Source organism: Thunnus thynnus, chromosome 9, assembly GCF_963924715.1.
Source record: "Thunnus thynnus chromosome 9, fThuThy2.1, whole genome shotgun sequence".
Lineage (NCBI taxonomy): Eukaryota > Metazoa > Chordata > Actinopteri > Scombriformes > Scombridae > Thunnus > Thunnus thynnus.
The window spans coordinates 29,042,791-29,060,439 of NC_089525.1; the positions used below are offsets into that span (position 1 = coordinate 29,042,791).

Consider the following 17,649-nt stretch of genomic DNA (forward strand, 5'->3'; position numbering starts at 1 on the left):
TTTACATTTTGTGTTTAATTTTATCTCCTGTTGTCCCAAGTAGCTTATTTGTAAAATATTGCTGTAATATTTCGTTTTTGTGAACATGTTCTCTTATTTTCTGAAGTATTTCCATCAAAGGATCTGTATTTTTCTTTTTGTCTTGGGTGTCTGAGTGATTTTCGGATCCTGAGTTCATTAAGACAGTTTTAACACACATTAATGTGTTATTGAAATAATTAGGAGCGCTCGGGGCATCATTACCTGTCTTATTTGATTGACATCCTCCTCTACAAGGAGACTGCGGGCTGCGCTGCACAATGGAAGGGGGGGGAGGCGATGGGAGGGCGGGCAGGAGCACCGCTATCCAATGGGATTAGTGATGGGAGGGAGTTTGCCGAACTCCAGCTTTGTCCTAACTTACTGGGACTCCTGAGCACAATATGACTGAAGCTCCTGCACCGTTATTCCACGGGACGGTGCGTATGTTCTGCCGCCTGCACACACACTACACTGTTCACTTGCGCCCTAACTTTGGATAAACTTTTTACGCATCTCCAAGGAGCCGGGAACTTTTCTTTTGTTTTCTGTTTTTGAAGGGATTGTGAGAATCCGTCCTGAAAATGCTTTTTGAGGAGTTGAAATGAAGCTTCCCTGATCTGCAGGAATCATTCTCTCCATTCAGAGGATTTCGTTGCATTGAAACGCAGCGCTGCGCAGGATAAAATACTTCTGGAGTACTTTTGGACACCGAACAAGTGTGGAGAGAGCCGTTGTTGGGTTTCCCATTGAGTTTTCTCTGCACATTTTGCTGGAATACAATGCTTTAGTGACACGTCCAACTTCAGTAAAGTTGATGCATCATAGGCATGGACTCTGTCTGAGAAAGGTGGACTGGCTATCTGACCATGGCGCTCACAGGTAGGGGCTTAGGCCGGTTTCATTTGGTTTTACTGATGTTATGGACTCTGTCGCAATACTCAGCATCCAGCCAAGTCCGTCAAGAGTTTCAGATCCTGGAGGAGCAGCCCATCGGTACCTACGTGGGCACAATAGAGACCAAGCCCAGCTTCACGTACCGCTTCAGCGAGAACCACAAACTTTTTGCAATTAACGGCACCACGGGAGTCATTTACACCTCATCGGTGATTGACAGAGAGGTTTTGCAAAGTGATGTCATCAACGTCGTGGTGCTGTCCAGCCAGCCCACCTACCCCACTGAGGTCAGGATAGTAGTTTTGGATATTAATGATAATTCCCCGGTGTTTCCAGACGCGTCAATTGTCGTGTCTTTTAAGGAGGACGCCAGCAGTGGCAGGCAAGTGATCCTGGACACTGCTACAGATTCAGACATAGGAAGTAACGGAGTTGATCACACCACGTACAGAATAGTGAAAGGCAACGAGCAGAGGAAATTCCGCTTGGATATTACAGTCAATCCTAGTGGAGAGGGGGCATTCTTGCACCTTGTTTCAACCGGAGGCTTGGACAGGGAAGTTACTCCCTTCTACCAGCTCCTGATAGAAGTGGAGGACAAAGGAGACCCGAAAAAGTTTGGCTACCTGCAAGTAAACGTCACTATTCAAGACATAAATGACAACCCCCCTATTTTTGACCAAGACCAATATCAAACCAGTGTTTTTGAGGATGCAGCAGTAGGTTCTAGTATTATGCAGATTACAGCATCAGATCAGGATGAGGGAGCTAATGCTGAAATCAGGTACTATTTAGATGAAGGAACACCTTTTCAAATTGATCCGAAAGCAGGTACTATTATTATAAAAGAGGGTTTGGATTATGAAAGTAAGAAAGAGTACTCACTGACAATTCATGCTGTGGACAATGGGGTGCCCTCACTATCAGGCAGAACAGAAGCCACTATCAAACTTTTAGATGTGAATGATAATGATCCGGTAGTAAAGTTTAGGTATTTTCCAACCACCTCTAAATTTGCCTCTGTGGATGAAAATGCACAAATTGGCACAGTTGTGGCTTTGCTCACTGTTTCAGATTCAGACTCCCCTACAGCTAATGGTAACATATCTGTTTCAATCTTAGGAGGCAACGAGCAGAGACACTTTGAAGTGCACACATCTCCTGTGCCCAATTTAAGTCTGATCAAAGTGGCCAGCGTGTTAGACAGGGAGAGAATTTCCTCATACAACCTGACTGTGTCTGTGTCAGACAATGGCAAGCCTATGGCCCGATCTTCATTTGCCAGTCTGGTTATTTTTGTGAATGATATCAATGATCACCCACCCATATTCCAGGAAACACTGTACAGAGTAGATATCAGTGAAGACATACCAAAAGGCAGCTACATTAAAGGGGTTTCTGCAACAGATGGTGACTCTGGGCAGAATGCCAACCTGCGCTACTCTCTGGTGTCTGGAAACGCTTTGGGCTGGTTCTCCATCAGTGAAAACAGTGGTCTGGTTACCAGCGCCGCTTTGCTGGATAGGGAAATAGCATCTGAAATTGTGCTCAACATTAGTGCCAAAGACCAGGGGCTACAGCCCAAGATTTCTTACACAAAACTGATAGTCAACATCACTGATGTGAATGACCAAGTGCCCACATTTACACAGAGCACATATCATGTTTCCCTGGTGGAGCACGCTCCTGCCGGCACTGAGCTGGTGGTGCTGTCTGCCTCAGATGACGACCTCGGGGCCAATGGAACTATCCGGTTCTCATTTGATGCAGAGACTCCAGCCAGCGTCCAGAAGCTGTTTCGCCTGGATGCCGTGTCAGGGCGATTAAGCACAGCCGTGGAGCTAGACAGGGAGGATCAGGCCTCCTACTTACTCCACATCCAGGCAGCAGACGCAGGCAGCCCCCCTTTGCACTCCGTTGGAAAAGTCAACATCACTCTGAGGGATATCAATGACAATAGGCCAGTTTTCTACCCTGTGCAGTATTTTGCCAATGTGAAAGAGAATGAGCCCTCAGGCTCTTATGTAACCACCGTTTCAGCCACAGACCCCGATTTGGGTAGAAATGGCACAGTCAAATATATGATTACAGCTGGAGACTCATCCAAATTCCGCATCAATAGTAACACAGGAAAAATTACCACGCTTGTGCCCCTGGATAGAGAGGAGAAGACTGCTTACCAGCTGCAGGTGACAGCAGCAGATGGTAGCGGCCTGCGCTCACACACCCAGGCTATTGTGACTGTAACTGTCATAGACACACAGGATAACCCACCAGTCTTCAGTCAGAAAGTGTACAGCTTTGTCATGTTTGAAAATGTGGGCATCGGGACAGTTATAGGGACCGTGTCAGCCACAACCGTAGATTTGAACACAAATATTTCATATCTAATCACCTCGGGGGACCAGAGGGGGCTTTTTGCTGTAAACAGCGCAGGTCAGATCACAGCAACGAGCCAGATTGACAGAGAGGAGCAGGGATTTTATCAGCTGAAAGTTGTAGCCAGAGCTGGCGAGATCACAGGAGAGGCCTTTGTTAACATCACAGTGAAGGACTTAAATGATAATGCTCCTCATTTTATTCACACTGTGGAGCATGTGAGCGCAGTAGAAAACTGGAGCACAGGTCATGTCATATTCCAGGCCAGAGCTTCAGATCCTGATGAAGGGACAAATGGCGTAGTGGTCTACAGCCTCAAACAAAACCCCAAAGGTCTGTTTCATATTCATGAGAAGCATGGCCTCATCACGCTGACCGGACCCCTGGAGGTCACCACCAGTTCTTACGAGGTCGAGGTCATAGCATCAGACATGGGGGTCCCCCAGCACACCTCCAGCCTCATCCTCATTGTCAGCGTTTATGACGTGAATGACAACTCACCCGTGTTTGATCAGCTCTCATACGAGGTCATCATCTTAGAGTCTGAGCCTGTCAACAGCCGATTTTTCAAAGTGGAGGCCACCGACAAAGACTCTGGTCTCAATGGGGAGATTATGTATGACATTGCTGGTGGCAACACAGGTGATGTTTTTGGCATTTTTCCAGACGGGCAGTTGTACATCAAAGCAGAGCTGGACCGAGAGATCCAGGACAGATATAACTTAGTGGTTGTAGCCACAGACAGGGCAGTGGAACCGCTAAGTGCCACTGTCAATGTCAGTGTGATTCTAGATGACGTAAACGATAACCGTCCACTCTTTAACAGCACCAATTATGTGTTTCGTTTTGAGGAAGAGCAGAAGAGGGGGTCGCTGGTTGGGCGGGTTTTTGCTGAGGATAAGGACTTTGGCCCAAACAGTGAGGTCAGATATACATTTGAGACACCGCAGCCCAACTTTGAGCTGAACGCCATCACAGGGGAGTTGACAAGCACGCTGCAGTTGGACCGCGAGTCACTCATGAGACAAAGAGGCGCCGCCGTGTTCAGCTTCACGGTTGTCTCGTCAGACCAGGGTCTCCCAAAGCCCCTCAGAGACCAGGCCAAAGTGCAAGTTTACATTCAAGACATCAACGACAACTCGCCTAAATTCACCAAAGACATTTACCAGGCCTCTATCTCAGAGTCAGCTCCAAACATGACACAACTGCTGCGGGTCTCTGCCTCCGATGTGGATGAGAACAAAAATGGACTAGTTCATTATCACATCGCTGAGGGTAATGAGGAGAGACAGTTCACAATTGATAGCAGCTCTGGACAGGTTACTTTATTTGGAAAGTTGGACTATGAATCTACATCCTCCTACTCTCTCAAAATCATAGCTGTTGATGCTGGAGCTGTTTCCTCGTCCTCCTCATGTATGCTTAGCATTAGCGTTCTGGATGAGAATGACAACTCCCCCTCCTTCCCTAAATCTTCACTGTCTGTGGACGTCCTTGAGAACATGAGGATTGGGGAGCTGGTGGCCTCTGTGACCGCCACTGATTCAGATTCGGGTCAGAATGCAGACATTACTTACAGCATAACAGCCACAAACAACCACGGCACTTTCAGCATTAGCCCCAACACTGGCAGCATCTTTTTGGTTAAAAAGTTGGACTTTGAAACTCAGTCATTTTACAAACTCAACATCACTGCAAAAGACAATGGCAGACCACCCCGCTCTTCATCCATTCCTGTGGTTATTCATGTAAGAGATTTTAATGATAACCCTCCGATATTTACCCCTGGTGACATATTTAAATCCATCCCTGAAAATCTCCCCATCTCGGCCTCAGTCATGGTGATTACAGCTCATGACACAGACGCAGACATAAATGGGCAGCTGGAGTACTCCATTGTTCAGCAGATCCCCAGAGGAAGCCACTTCAGCATTAACCCAAGCACTGGGCTCATATATACCAACAAGGAAATTGACAGGGAGTTTTCCAACATGTTTGAGCTGACAATCAAAGCCACCGACCAGGCAGTCCCAGTTGAATTCCGCCGTTTTGCTCTAAAAAATGTCACAATATGGGTCACAGATCTGAATGATAATGTTCCTACTTTTATATCCCAGAATGCCCTTGTTGCTGAGCCAAACATAGTTATCGGCTCCATCCTGACAACAGTGGTGGCTTTTGACCCTGACGAGGGGGAAAACGGGGAAGTGGAGTATGAGCTTGTGGAAGGGGACTCAGACACTTTCATCATGGACAGGTATAGCGGGGATATTCGTCTGGCCTCCCAGCTGGTACCGGCTCGACTTATGTACACTCTTGCAGTGTCAGCCACCGACCACGGCAGCAACAGGAAGACCTCCAGAACTGAGCTGACCATAATCCTCCAAGGACTCGATGGTCCTGTTTTCACCCAGCCCAAATACATCACCATCCTGAAAGAGGGCCAGCCGCCAGGCACCAACGTCATCTCCCTGGATGCCTCGAGCCCGCGGGGCTCTGCGACCAAAGTGGAGTATTTCATCGTAGCGGTGCGCAGCGGTGGGAAAGCCGTCGGACGCCTTTTCACCATCGGCCGGCACACTGGAGTGATACAGACGGCTGCAGAGTTGGACAGAGAGAAAGGCTCCGACCTCTACCTGGTGGATGTGTACGCCATCGAGACAGACGCCAGTCAGCCCAGAACACAGCATGCTGAGGTTAGTACACTGCTGACTTTTCTATTCTCTACAGGTACTGGAAAGCCACCTTATATTTTGCTATATTGGTCTATTTGATCTGTTTGGCAGGCAGAGGGCATGAACTCACACGCTGGCATTTGTTAGAGACATTTGGATGGAATAAGTGTAATGAGATCAAGGTTTGAACTGGAAAAAATGGGGAGTGAGACAGTCCAAGTCACACATAAAACAGAGCCACCTATTGCATTTGTCTGCTCATTAATTAAATTCCTTTTTTACGCATGGGTCTATATTAAATCATAATTTTCTTGGACATGAGTAAGAAGGCCTTGTTCTTTGGCATGATAACTTTATTGTTCTCGTTTCCAAAAACATACTAACCAGAACAATTCATCTTGAATGTTCCTTCTCTAATATTTGAGCAGTCTGGGAAAGGGAAATAAGTGTTGCAGGTCTTCTGCACAAGCTCTTCTCCTCCTCTTCTGATGCACTGAAATATTCTTATCAGTGGATATGAGCTGTACAAATCAAAAAAGGGCCACTTTTAATTTCCCCGCTGTAGACATAAATCATTCCAGGCTGCTGTTTCAGGTTCAAGGCCCACAATGGTTTCCTCAGTGTCTCAAGTAGAAATGAAAAATAGAGTAATTCATAAGGTCTTCCAGTGCAGGTATGCGTCATCAGTGCCAGTATTACTTTGAGCCTTTGAGCCTGAGGCTATTTTGGCACTGGGGTGGTCCTGGGGTACCTTTATACCACCAGCAACTGCTCCACAGGCAATAAGTGACCATTAAAATTGGGTGACCTCTTAAGACTCTTGTGAAAAGATGCTGAGGGCAGAGGGAGTGAAACTTAAGCTGTCCATTGAGTTTGCAATATGTGATGTACCTTTTTCAGGCTTTTTCAGGGAGTTAAATTCTCTGAAGTGTAATGCAGGAACCCTAAACCCAGTTTTGGGTAGCTAAGGCCTAGCCACTAGTCAAATGAAAAACAAATGTGATTCTATATATGTTTTGAAAATTCGAACCAGGAGTTGAAATGCCATGTTATTACAGGCTTGATGACACACATACTGCATAAAAATTAGACTTTTCAGAGCAAAAACAAAAAAAAGGTGTTAGCCTTCTCCTTCAAAGAAATGTGTTTTGTGTTACTGCGTTTCAAAAACAGCTCATGTGAAATGATTTAAGTTTAAGATTAGAAGGATGCCTTTGACAGTTGTTATTGATGCCTTTTCAACCACTGCAGATATTGAAAGTGTAATCCAATACAGCAATCAGTTATTTGGAGACAAACTCACATATTATTGAAATCAAGGATTACTTGGCAAAATCGTGTTAGCTAAGTTAACTTAAAGGTTTGCTGCGGCCAAATGGGAATATCAAATGTTCTGTCACTTTGCCTGAAGCGAAGATGGCAATCAGCTTTCCTGCAGACTCTACTGTCGGACTAATGAGAGAATATAGTGCTTCGGCGCTCCGTTCCCAAACCTTAAACTCTAGATTGGTTTCATGCTAAGCTTGAACTTTCTCACCCCACGGAGAGATGACTTTACCATACCACCTGGCTGAGTAGTCAATCTCTCCTCTTTGAGAAGCGTGAGATCTAATAACTTGCAGGAATTCAAATGACCTTCCACATTTAGAAATATAGCATAGATTTTGTGCTGCAAAGCAAAGGGCAGTCGACTCTATGGCTTTCATTTTTATAGCAAAAATGCATACATTTTGTATCTCTACTCTGTCAATGTGACCTCAAAGCACAGTGTGGTACAGTAGTGTAAACCTTCAGACTTAGACTAATGTTTTTTCAGTGCAGTGTTTATACACCAGATACCCGGTAGCAACTAGGGGATTATTTCCATCCCTGGGGTTGTGACCCTTTCACATTCTCCATTTCCCATTCTCCCCATTGATTGGATACATGAGGGAAAGCTGGCATTTTTTTCATCTGCTATGCACCATGTGTGATGTTTTGGAAACACTCAAACAAAGAGAATTTGGCTGGACATGCTTTATCGACAATCGTTATCTTAAACAACTCAGGGCCCTGCTGGGCCTGCTGTGGAAAGAGTGGAGAGAGGGGATTCTGGGATTTTTCCTGACCTTCTTGGCATCTTAGAAAGTGTCATTGTTAGTGATTGTTGTTTAGATCTGTCATTGCAGGACTATATGGGCCCTTTGTCTCAGATCTGGGCCATGTATGTGTGCAATGGGCTTTTCATACAGAGAGTTAGACAATAATATTTGGTTGTTCTACTTCAGCAGCTTCTGAGTGGCAGTTTTGGAATGTTGGGAAAATGACTTCATTACCCAGAAATCTTTGTGTTTCTTCCTCTTTGTGGCTGTTAGGGACAAAGATGCAGAAAAAAAAAATCTTGGTAGCAGATTCGTCCATTGTTGGAGTATCCGAATTCCATTCATAGTTTTATGGAGGATGTTTTTTTTACTTCACTCCAAGTTTTGAATCATCACATCCTGTGATGTCCTTGTTTAGAGGTGGAGAGAAGGTCATCCCCCCACCCATCATACTGAGACAATCCACACTGGTTTGTATATGGCAGATGTCTCTCTATGGGCTGAAACATTCAAGTGTTGGTTCCACTTTTCACAAACTAATCAGTGATGTGACAGCACGTGTTTCCTATCAACTGGGGAAGACAAAACACCTGCACTGACTGGAGTGTGATCAAAAGTGTGCTTGAAAGCTTTAACTGTTAGAGAGAAGATGAAGGTTTCTGCTGGGATTTACCCTTGAATTCATTTTTTTCTAATGTTAAAGGAGGTTTTACATGCTTTACAATCATGCAGTGATATTGCAGATCATACAGTTTTGACACTTTAGGGTTCATATGTTGGTTTCAAACAGCAGAATGACCTTTAATCACCTTTAATTAACCAGATAAACAAGAGAACAGATGCAAAGGTCAAACTCAGAAGCAGGGCTGAAACTAACTATTATTTTCATTATCAGTTAGTCTGTTGATTAGTTTTCCAATTAATTGATTAGCCATTTAGTCTATAAAGTATCAGAAAATAGTGAAACTTGTCCAACACAAGTCTTCAGATAGCTTTTTTTGTCCAACCAACAGTGCAAAACCCCAAAATACACAGCACAATGATAAAAGACAGAAAAAAGGGGCAAATACTCACCTTGGAGAAGCTTTAATTAGCAAATGTTGAATAATTGACGAATCATTTCAGCTCAAATCAGAAGGCATATCAAATATTCTTGCTCCAGAGACATCCTGTGTGATAGGAAGGTCGGAAAGGAATTCTCCACCACAGAAATCCATAATTTGAGAATAAAACACTCTGACACAATCATTACTGGCAGTCCTGAATGGTGACCTTGGAAAAGACTGTAGCTCGTCAACTTGGAATGACAACCGTAACAATGAAATTAAATTTGAAGTCCATCAAAATGTCATTTTTAAGTTCTGAAGCTACTTATGCAGCACATTTCCCATCTCCCCTGTCAGTCAGTATGCTCAGCATGTTTTCAACACTGATACACAACCTCATTTGTAAGTTACTTTGGACAAAAGCATCTGCCAAATGAATAAATGTAAAATGTGTGGCTGACTGTACTGATGCTGTACTAGTTTTTGTTTTAATGTGACTTTCATTATACCTGCATGGTTGTGATCTATAGCTCTTCCTAGAGGGTCATGAATGAATAGCACCACAGTTATGTTACGCAGCTTTGTTTGTGGCTAGCGTTTGTCTACCAACATAAGAAAATGTTGCAGCAAACTTTTCAGAGCCACCTCTCTGAAAATAAACTCGTAAAATAATAAAGAAATCACAGAGAACAAGCAGAAAAGATTTTTTTTCTCCTTGTCATTCCCACCTCGACACTCTCTGTTTCTTATCTTCCACACTCTTACCCTCCATCTGCCTCCTCCTCACGTTCAAACCCTCCAACCCCTATAGACTGGACTGCTACACTTGTTTTCTTAAACTCACTGTGAATCAAAATGAAGTGCTGTTTTTTTGGAGAGGCCCTCAAGTGCCACATCAGTCCTTGCCCCCTCCTCTTAAAGTCATTGTTCCCCCCTTGAAAGTAAACACAGTCGGAGTGTTCAACAGGCCTTCCTTTGTTTTGCCTTTGCAGATAAAGTGCTGCACTGCCCCGGCCGCGATTCGGGAGGCTTTTGTTATTTTTTTGTCTGTGCCAGCGTCTTGCCTTGGCAGATTTAGGAGTGTGTATGGATGCCCCTGTCAGCCAGCCTTCCTCCCCTTTCCTCACCAGTGAGGGACATACAGTAGAGCTGACGGGGAGTTGTGAGATTGAAGAAAGAAAGAAAAGAGTGTTTTGGGAGGGTGCTGGACTTGTCAGACTGTGTTATTGGGAGTTGTGGGAATGAATGAAGAGGAGGGGGGGTGGGGGGGGCGAGATGGAAACATTTTTAGGAGGGTTCTCAAAGTACCAGACACAGGCAGTGTTGCAAGGTATTATGGGAAGGAAGAGGCAATGGCAGGGCTCTGGATCATGTCCTGAGCAGGTGGGAGCAAGAGCGCTCAGTCTGCCAGCCCACAGTCAAGGAATGCAGATGACTGAGGCAGATACAGAAATTAGTGTTGATTTCTGTTTTGAGCTGCGTTATATTCATCTTCCTCTTCGTTAAACTGTCCTTGCATCTCTTTCTGTGTCTGTCAGCCGGTTTTCTGTCTTTGGGAAGGCTGTTTGTTTGTGTCTGTCTCTGTGTTGTGGATCAGTCTGATTCATAAATCTCGTTAGCAACAAACTTCAAAGTCGGGCTTTCTCTTTCATTACCTCTTTGCTTTCCCCGTGTTTTGGTGACGCTGAACCTCCTCCAACATGAACTCTGAGGGAAATGTGATTAAGGCATCAGAGGCGGTGTTGAGGTTGGCTTGTGTGGAAAAGATAGAGCCTCACTGAAATATAAAACCTGTAAAGCCAGTCGGGTCAACGAGGCAGAGAGGAGAAGGTCGTGTACTGCTGGACAATATGATCCGGATGCTGGTTTCTGTGTTTTTGTGTCCGTGTATGAGTATTAATAAAAACTGAAATATCGATGACCGCAGATTCCAGAGAAAGGTCGAACAGTGTTACAGATACCCCCTTCAGCGATGCATTTAGCGCTCTTTGTCCAATCGAACTGGACAGAAAAAAGGATTTGATTACATTTGAATTATACACAAGCTTAGTATTATAATTTTATATTCCTCGGAAGGGATATTTTACAAGAACTGGACGAGGAATGATGCAGAACAAACTGCATCCTTGTGTATTGTAATTCATGGTTTAATTGCAATATTTTGAGTGTGTCTGTTCATGTGCACATGTGCTTGAGAAAGGCACAGGGTGGTATCAGTCCTCTCCTGCCATAACCTCGGTTGTAATTCATGCAGTAATCTGGCCGGACACGGGTTTTTGATATGGTCATCCAGGAAGGTGACGCATCTGCTTTCCTGGTAGGTGGTCGCTCCGGGTGAACCTGTGGGTGACCCAGTGCTGAGGAGTGCTGGTTGTCTCAGAGCGCTGCCTGTCCGTTTTTATGAGACAATCACCATAAAGCTTGGATAAACATTCGCTCATGCATAGATGTGTGCAAGCAAACGCTGCCAGAAACACACACACACACACACACACACACACGCACACACATGCACACACACTGACCACAAGTAAGGTTCAAACTTACACAAACTCAAGAGCAGGGAAACTTTAAATGGTAGCCACAGTCAAAATAATTCAGTTTCACTTAGATTATTATGATTATGTTACTGTCAAATAAGATCATCTGGATACTTTGTGATTCACATTCTGCTGAATGAAAGTGAGTCTTATGATGATATCTTAAAACTAGGTTACTCATGCAGTAGAAATGTGCAATTATTTTTTAAATTAGTGCCCTGTGACGAGAGATAACTGAGAAAAAGGCTGTAGATTCTGTATATCACTCTTAAGGGGGAATCCTACAACAACCAGAATGCATTGCATGTGTCTCGTCCAATCAGACTGACTGACTCTACTGACAGTGTGTTCACAGCCAGTCTAGCACCTAAGACAAAGCTAGCAGAGACAAAGGAGCATTACTTTACTGAGGCTTATTTTCATTTACAAAATGTTTTTCCTTATCTAATATGGATATAAATCTGGATATATTGTACCGGTGTGCAAGGATTATAAAACAAATAGTGCACTAGAATCAGTTATGTTATGTGGATTAACGAGTGCTGCACGGTGCTGCTGAATGCAGGCACAAGTTACAGATAACACAGTAGCTGTTCACTCTGTATTCAGAGTTTGCAAAGTCTGATATTATATTCTGTCAAAAAACAAAGTCAGGTTTACCAAAGCACTGCAAAGTTTGTTGCAGCACAGTCTCTGTCTGTCTCCTGTCGATGCTGCAAAGCTTCCCCGACTGCGGCGCCTCTCTTTGGGCTGCTGCTGTACCGTACCTCTGGTTGTGGCTTCCTGGTGCTAGATGGAGTGTTTCGGGAGACTCACATTTTATGGTCCTCGAAGGCACCACTACAGAAAATGCAGAAACATAGTTTGTAGTCTAATGCTGATCTCCACCAGGTGATGAGTTTTGTATCACCTGGCAAACTTTGCTGGCAAATGAGTGGTTGCAGGCAACATGGAGGGAAGTTAAACATTGTTCATTTGTATTGTAATGATACAAATCGTCAAAGTTTCCCTTTAACAGAGCCAACAGTTTATGTCGTCTTTTTATTACATGAGACTGTTTGTTAGTGTTTGTCTTTTTCCTTTCATTTTGTGGTAACCTGTTTGGAAGAGTGTTAAACTGCTTTCCACCTCGTTTGACGAGTTCAAAGTAATATTAAAGTTACTGTGTTTTTCTACAGAGTTCTTATTCACCAGGAGAGATGTAAGTCTCCAAGGTTTTAAGTGTACTTTGTACAACAAGCTGTCTCACATTTCACCGTATTTGACTTTTTTCTCATCAGGAAGCAGCGACTGGCACAGCTCATTATACACATTTGTCAAACTCAGACCTGAAAGGTCAGAAGCGGGGTCATATTCTTCTGCTGTGAGCCAAGCCTCAAGTTAGTCATGAAAGAGAAAAACTAAATTTTTTTTTTGGCCACGGGCCACAAAGGCTGTTAGATCCTACAATTCAGTCAGTTTCAGTGTATCACCAACCAATCAAATTTTTGGAAGAGATTCAGATCTTTAGACATGCTTGGTTATCTGTTTGAATAGACAAATTCAAGAGCTGTGGCATAATTTTCCAGCAATATGAGGTTATATGATAGTGTTGTCTGATTGTTTCTCATGTTTGGCATTTGTTTGAACCTGTTTAAAATCCAAATTTTTCAGGTTTAAGGTTCAGGTTTACTTGTAGCTAATTGGAAAGTTGGCTTTCAAAACAGCATACAACAGAGTCAAACATCACAAATAATGATGGATAATATGCAGAAACATACATGGTGCCTTTAAAAACAACAGTGGAGAGAGGGCTTGTGACCTGTTAGAATGAAGCATGTCTGGACTCTTCGTCACAGCTCGCATTTCTTTAACATCTGTGACCATTTCAACCAAAGAATTACGATTTTACTGTTTTATTTGAAAACATTTTAAAAAACAAAGACTAAACATCATTTGCAGGTGCAGCAGAAATGTTTTTTCAACTCTCATATTCTGTTAACCATCTTGTGACCCCTCAGATTTGTATTGCGACCCCTTGTGGGGATCCTGATCCCCAGATTGGTGAACCACTGCTTTAGTTTGAGAAATACTTGTGTAGACATGTTTTTCTACAAACATTCATTTAAAGAAGAGGTGAAAAGTTAAAAATGTTAAATATTGTCTGAACATAAGCAGATTACTTTTTCAAAATAAAATAATCTGAAACTGGCAAAATTTTGATTTGAATTAGAAACTATTAAAGAATTAGTAAACTAGATTACAAATCTGACTAGACATCCAAACCCAGCTTTTGGTATTTGGCAGTTTTCAACACATGTTGGTCCATACCCAAAAAGTACTGAGGTTTGATACCCAGCCCTAGAGCTGTTTGAGGTTTCAGGAAACTCTAGATATTGTTGTGAGATCTAGTAAAAGTGCACAAAAGTGGAAATACACAAAATCACCTTGAGATTTCAATGGCATTGTTTTGACTTTGTAGCACTCATTGTATTGTCTTTTGTGGCAAACTGAATTGTCATGGTGTGGTGACTCCTCCCTGCTGCTACTCTAAACAGGTTAAAACAAAAAAATTATTTAAACACTCTATTTTAAACTTGGTTTGCCGCTAAATTCTGTTTATAAAGGGTATATACATGTATATTAAAAGAAAACTCTTTCAGCGCTGCGGTTGACCGTCCGCTGCCTTTTTTCTTTTTTTTTTTCTTCTCATTTTTTTCCTCTTTTCTGCCTCATGCAAAGTCAACGCTGAACCTTCGGTTAGAATAATAAATGAATGCGGCCAGAACTGTGCATGCTCCGTGGAGTTTTGCATCATCGGGTTTATTTTCACATCAGAGATACATTTCTCCTGTTCTGTGACTTTGATTGTCATGCCTCATTTGGGAGGGGTCATTGCTCTGTCTTAAGCACACATGCTCTGACCAAATGTGCGACTGAAATAGTATTAATCGCCGCCGGGAATGCCTTTCTCCTTTGGTCTGCAGAATCAGGCGTGATCAAAAGGGAGCCGTTTACCGTTTTTGTAGTGGGGAGGGGAGGGAGGAGGGGAGGAGGAAGGGGGGATTTATTCAAGTGCAATCAGAAAGGTCCATCAGAAGCTGTGATCTAAAGTTTCCAAGCTCTCTAGTCACTCAGCCGCAGCAAGGTTGATTGGGAGTAGCTGAAGTGGGAATGATCAGGTATAGCTATGATTCGGTGTCGTGCATTTTCCCTGAACAAGTGCTACAAAAGGGAAATAAATCTTTCCTGGAGTATGACTACATCTCAGAGATTTCTTCATCACTTTTCTCTGCATTGCGCTGACTGTGAAGGGACCATAAAATATGCCCAAGTCTGTCCAGCTTTGAAAAAAAAAAAAAAAAAAAATGTTCCACTACTTTCACTTGTAAAACGAAGGGGGTTAGAGAGAGAAAGAGGGAGAGCGGAGGGTTGATTTTGGCACATATTCTCCGCGGTAATAATGGATCCCAGCTACAGAATGATTTGTTCTTACACGTGACTTACTGAGCGCTCTAGCATCAACAAACACTCGAACACATCCACATGCAGAAGTACACACTGCAAATTTCCATTGTTTTCAGAGCTCAGACTTCACCGTGGTGCCTCATTGCCCTGTCTCTCTGCTTTTTGTCTCAAAAAAAAAAAAGAAAGAAGAAAGAGTTTTGCTCCTGCTCTTTTGCACATCTCACTTCCCCTGGCCGTCCATCAACGGCACCTCCAAAGTGACATTTAGTGCAGTCGCCTCCTTTACGGATTCTCCCACCTCCAGGGACATCAAACGAGAAGGGGAGAGAGAGAATGTGCGTTTCTGCATCGTATGCAGTGTTTTCACATGCACACACACACACACACACCTCATCTCCCTCAGCTTGTGGTAAGACGAGCGACCCCGGGCAGGAAGGGGTATCTCTCACAGCCGGACAGATAATTTAGGAGCTAGATGGGAGATGGAGGGAGGGAGAGAGGGAGGAAAGGAGGGGGGGGGGAGCACTAAGGTTTGAGCTGGGAGGGAAGGCTGGAGTAGGGCTTTAGTGTCAGAGGCAGGAGACAAGCAAAGATAGACTGGCACCAGAGAGCGAGAGCCCATGTTATTGTTATCTTCCCTCTTATTTTATGAGTTTTCCATCAGGAGATCCACTGTAGCTCCTGCTCTGCGTGCAGCAGACACTCGAGCTTTATTCAGAGGTTAACCATATTGTGATTAAGCATTTGTACAAAACTTAGTTTTTATGTTTTCTAGATGTGTTGTTGTGATTATACTTCTTTTCAAGCTTGCAAAATCCTGTGCTTTTCCTCGCTCTCTGTGCTGCGCAGGTCTTAACTCAAAAAATAAGCCAAGCCACAGTCGATTTGCAGCTGTTTTCAATTTCGGAATTGAAATATTTCAGCTTTCAAAATGTCCCTGCATGACTTTTCCAGCACTTAATTTCTGTGCAAGTTACTAGATTTTTGAAATCATGCAAGAGGGTGTTATGCCTACCATACACTAAAAATACTTTGAGATACTGACACCCTATCACATATAAAGACAAGGTGTCATAATTTTTCAAAGACCGGGGATCTTACAGGATCACTATTGGCAAGACTACAACTAGATTCCTTTTGAGATTATTTCCTATCCTGCTCCTGGTGGAAATTTACAAGAAGAACAACTGTCGAACAATGGAGCAGAAACAGAAGCAGCTTTTTGGCCACAGCTGCCCATATGTGTGCAGTGGTTTGTTCTGAAAAAAACAGCCAAAAAAGAAAAAGAGAAGACACCGCAGAATGTGGACATAACCCTGGTTGAGAGAATGTGGGACAGCGAGGATGCTCCTCCCTGGAGTCCCCGCCATGTTTACTATCCACTTAGTTCGGTTGTTGACAATGTTCACGTCATTGAACTTCAGTATTTGCATGAGCTAAGACGAAAAACTTCTGATAATATGAAATATCAGAACGTCAAGATGTGAAAAAGACTGACTTGAGACAGCTCGGACTGAGTTTTATAACCACATTACACCAAACGATTGAGATGATGGGAACCCGCCACAACTCTAGCAAAACCCTCATGATTTTATTCCGACATCGTAATTTTGTCTGTGACAGTGAAAGCTTGAAAAGTCGTTTGGTGTAAGGCCGGCATAAATCGTAATTCTCTTCATGCGATTCATTTGACAGCTTGTTGGCCTCGTCTCGGACCTCAAACATCCATTGACCTATCTTATATGAGCTAATGGGTTTTTGCTGTCATTATAGGTTTTTTTAATGCTTTGTCATTACAAACTGGCGCTCCGCAGCCAAGCATTGTTCAAACCCGTAAAGTGGAGCTTCATTTCTTACATTTCAGTTCCGATTCCAAAGATACTAAATATGTCAAGCTGGGGAAAAGTGTATAAAATGATGCACTTATCATCGAGTATATACAGTAAGTCAGACTGTCATAATATCATACTGACAGACAATATGAAATAAGATGGGATTTCTTTTACAACTTAAAAGTCACTTAAGGGGAAATAAACATTTTCTCACTTACCTAGTGGCATCTATCCATGCAGAGTTTTATTTTCCTAGATTTTGATATATTCAATCCCATTTCAAATGAGGAAGATATCTCAAAAACTAGCCAAATGATACCGAATCTGCGTGAGTACTCGTAGAGGAAAAGGAAAATGAAAATATGCTTTGTTCTCTTTTACACCCTTAAAGTTTTTATTGAACTTACAGGTGCTTCTTATCACTGTGCAGCACAGTTGAAGCAGCTTACAAACCTCCAGAACACACAAGCTTCCTTATTTGTAACATCGCTCATACGCATCATCCTCCCGTGTGTTGTTTTTTCAGAAAGACTGTGGTTGTTTGAGCACATAGCCGGGTGGAATGTCTCGGGAAAATAGCTTGTGGTCACCGAGACAATAACTGCTGAGCGTGAGCCTCACTTTGGAGGATTATTATCTCATTCAAGGAGATTCTTGGATCAGTCGGCTTGATGTTGGCACGGCTACTCTGTATTTCCAAAGCAATAATCCTAGAGCATCTTTTTCACTGAAAT

At 43.2% G+C, this 17,649-nt stretch overlaps 1 protein-coding gene across 1 annotated transcript in view; it reads left to right on the top strand.

The window, feature by feature from the left end:
- The first annotated feature begins 401 nt into the window (after window positions 1-401).
- Window positions 402-17,649, top strand: part of fat4 (FAT atypical cadherin 4) — a 111,983-nt gene continuing 94,735 nt past the window's right edge. The window contains exon 1 of the mRNA XM_067599980.1: window positions 402-5,990. Within this exon, the coding sequence (XP_067456081.1) occupies window positions 888-5,990 (5,103 nt within the window). The 5' untranslated portion in view covers window positions 402-887. The remainder of the gene's footprint in view (window positions 5,991-17,649) is intronic.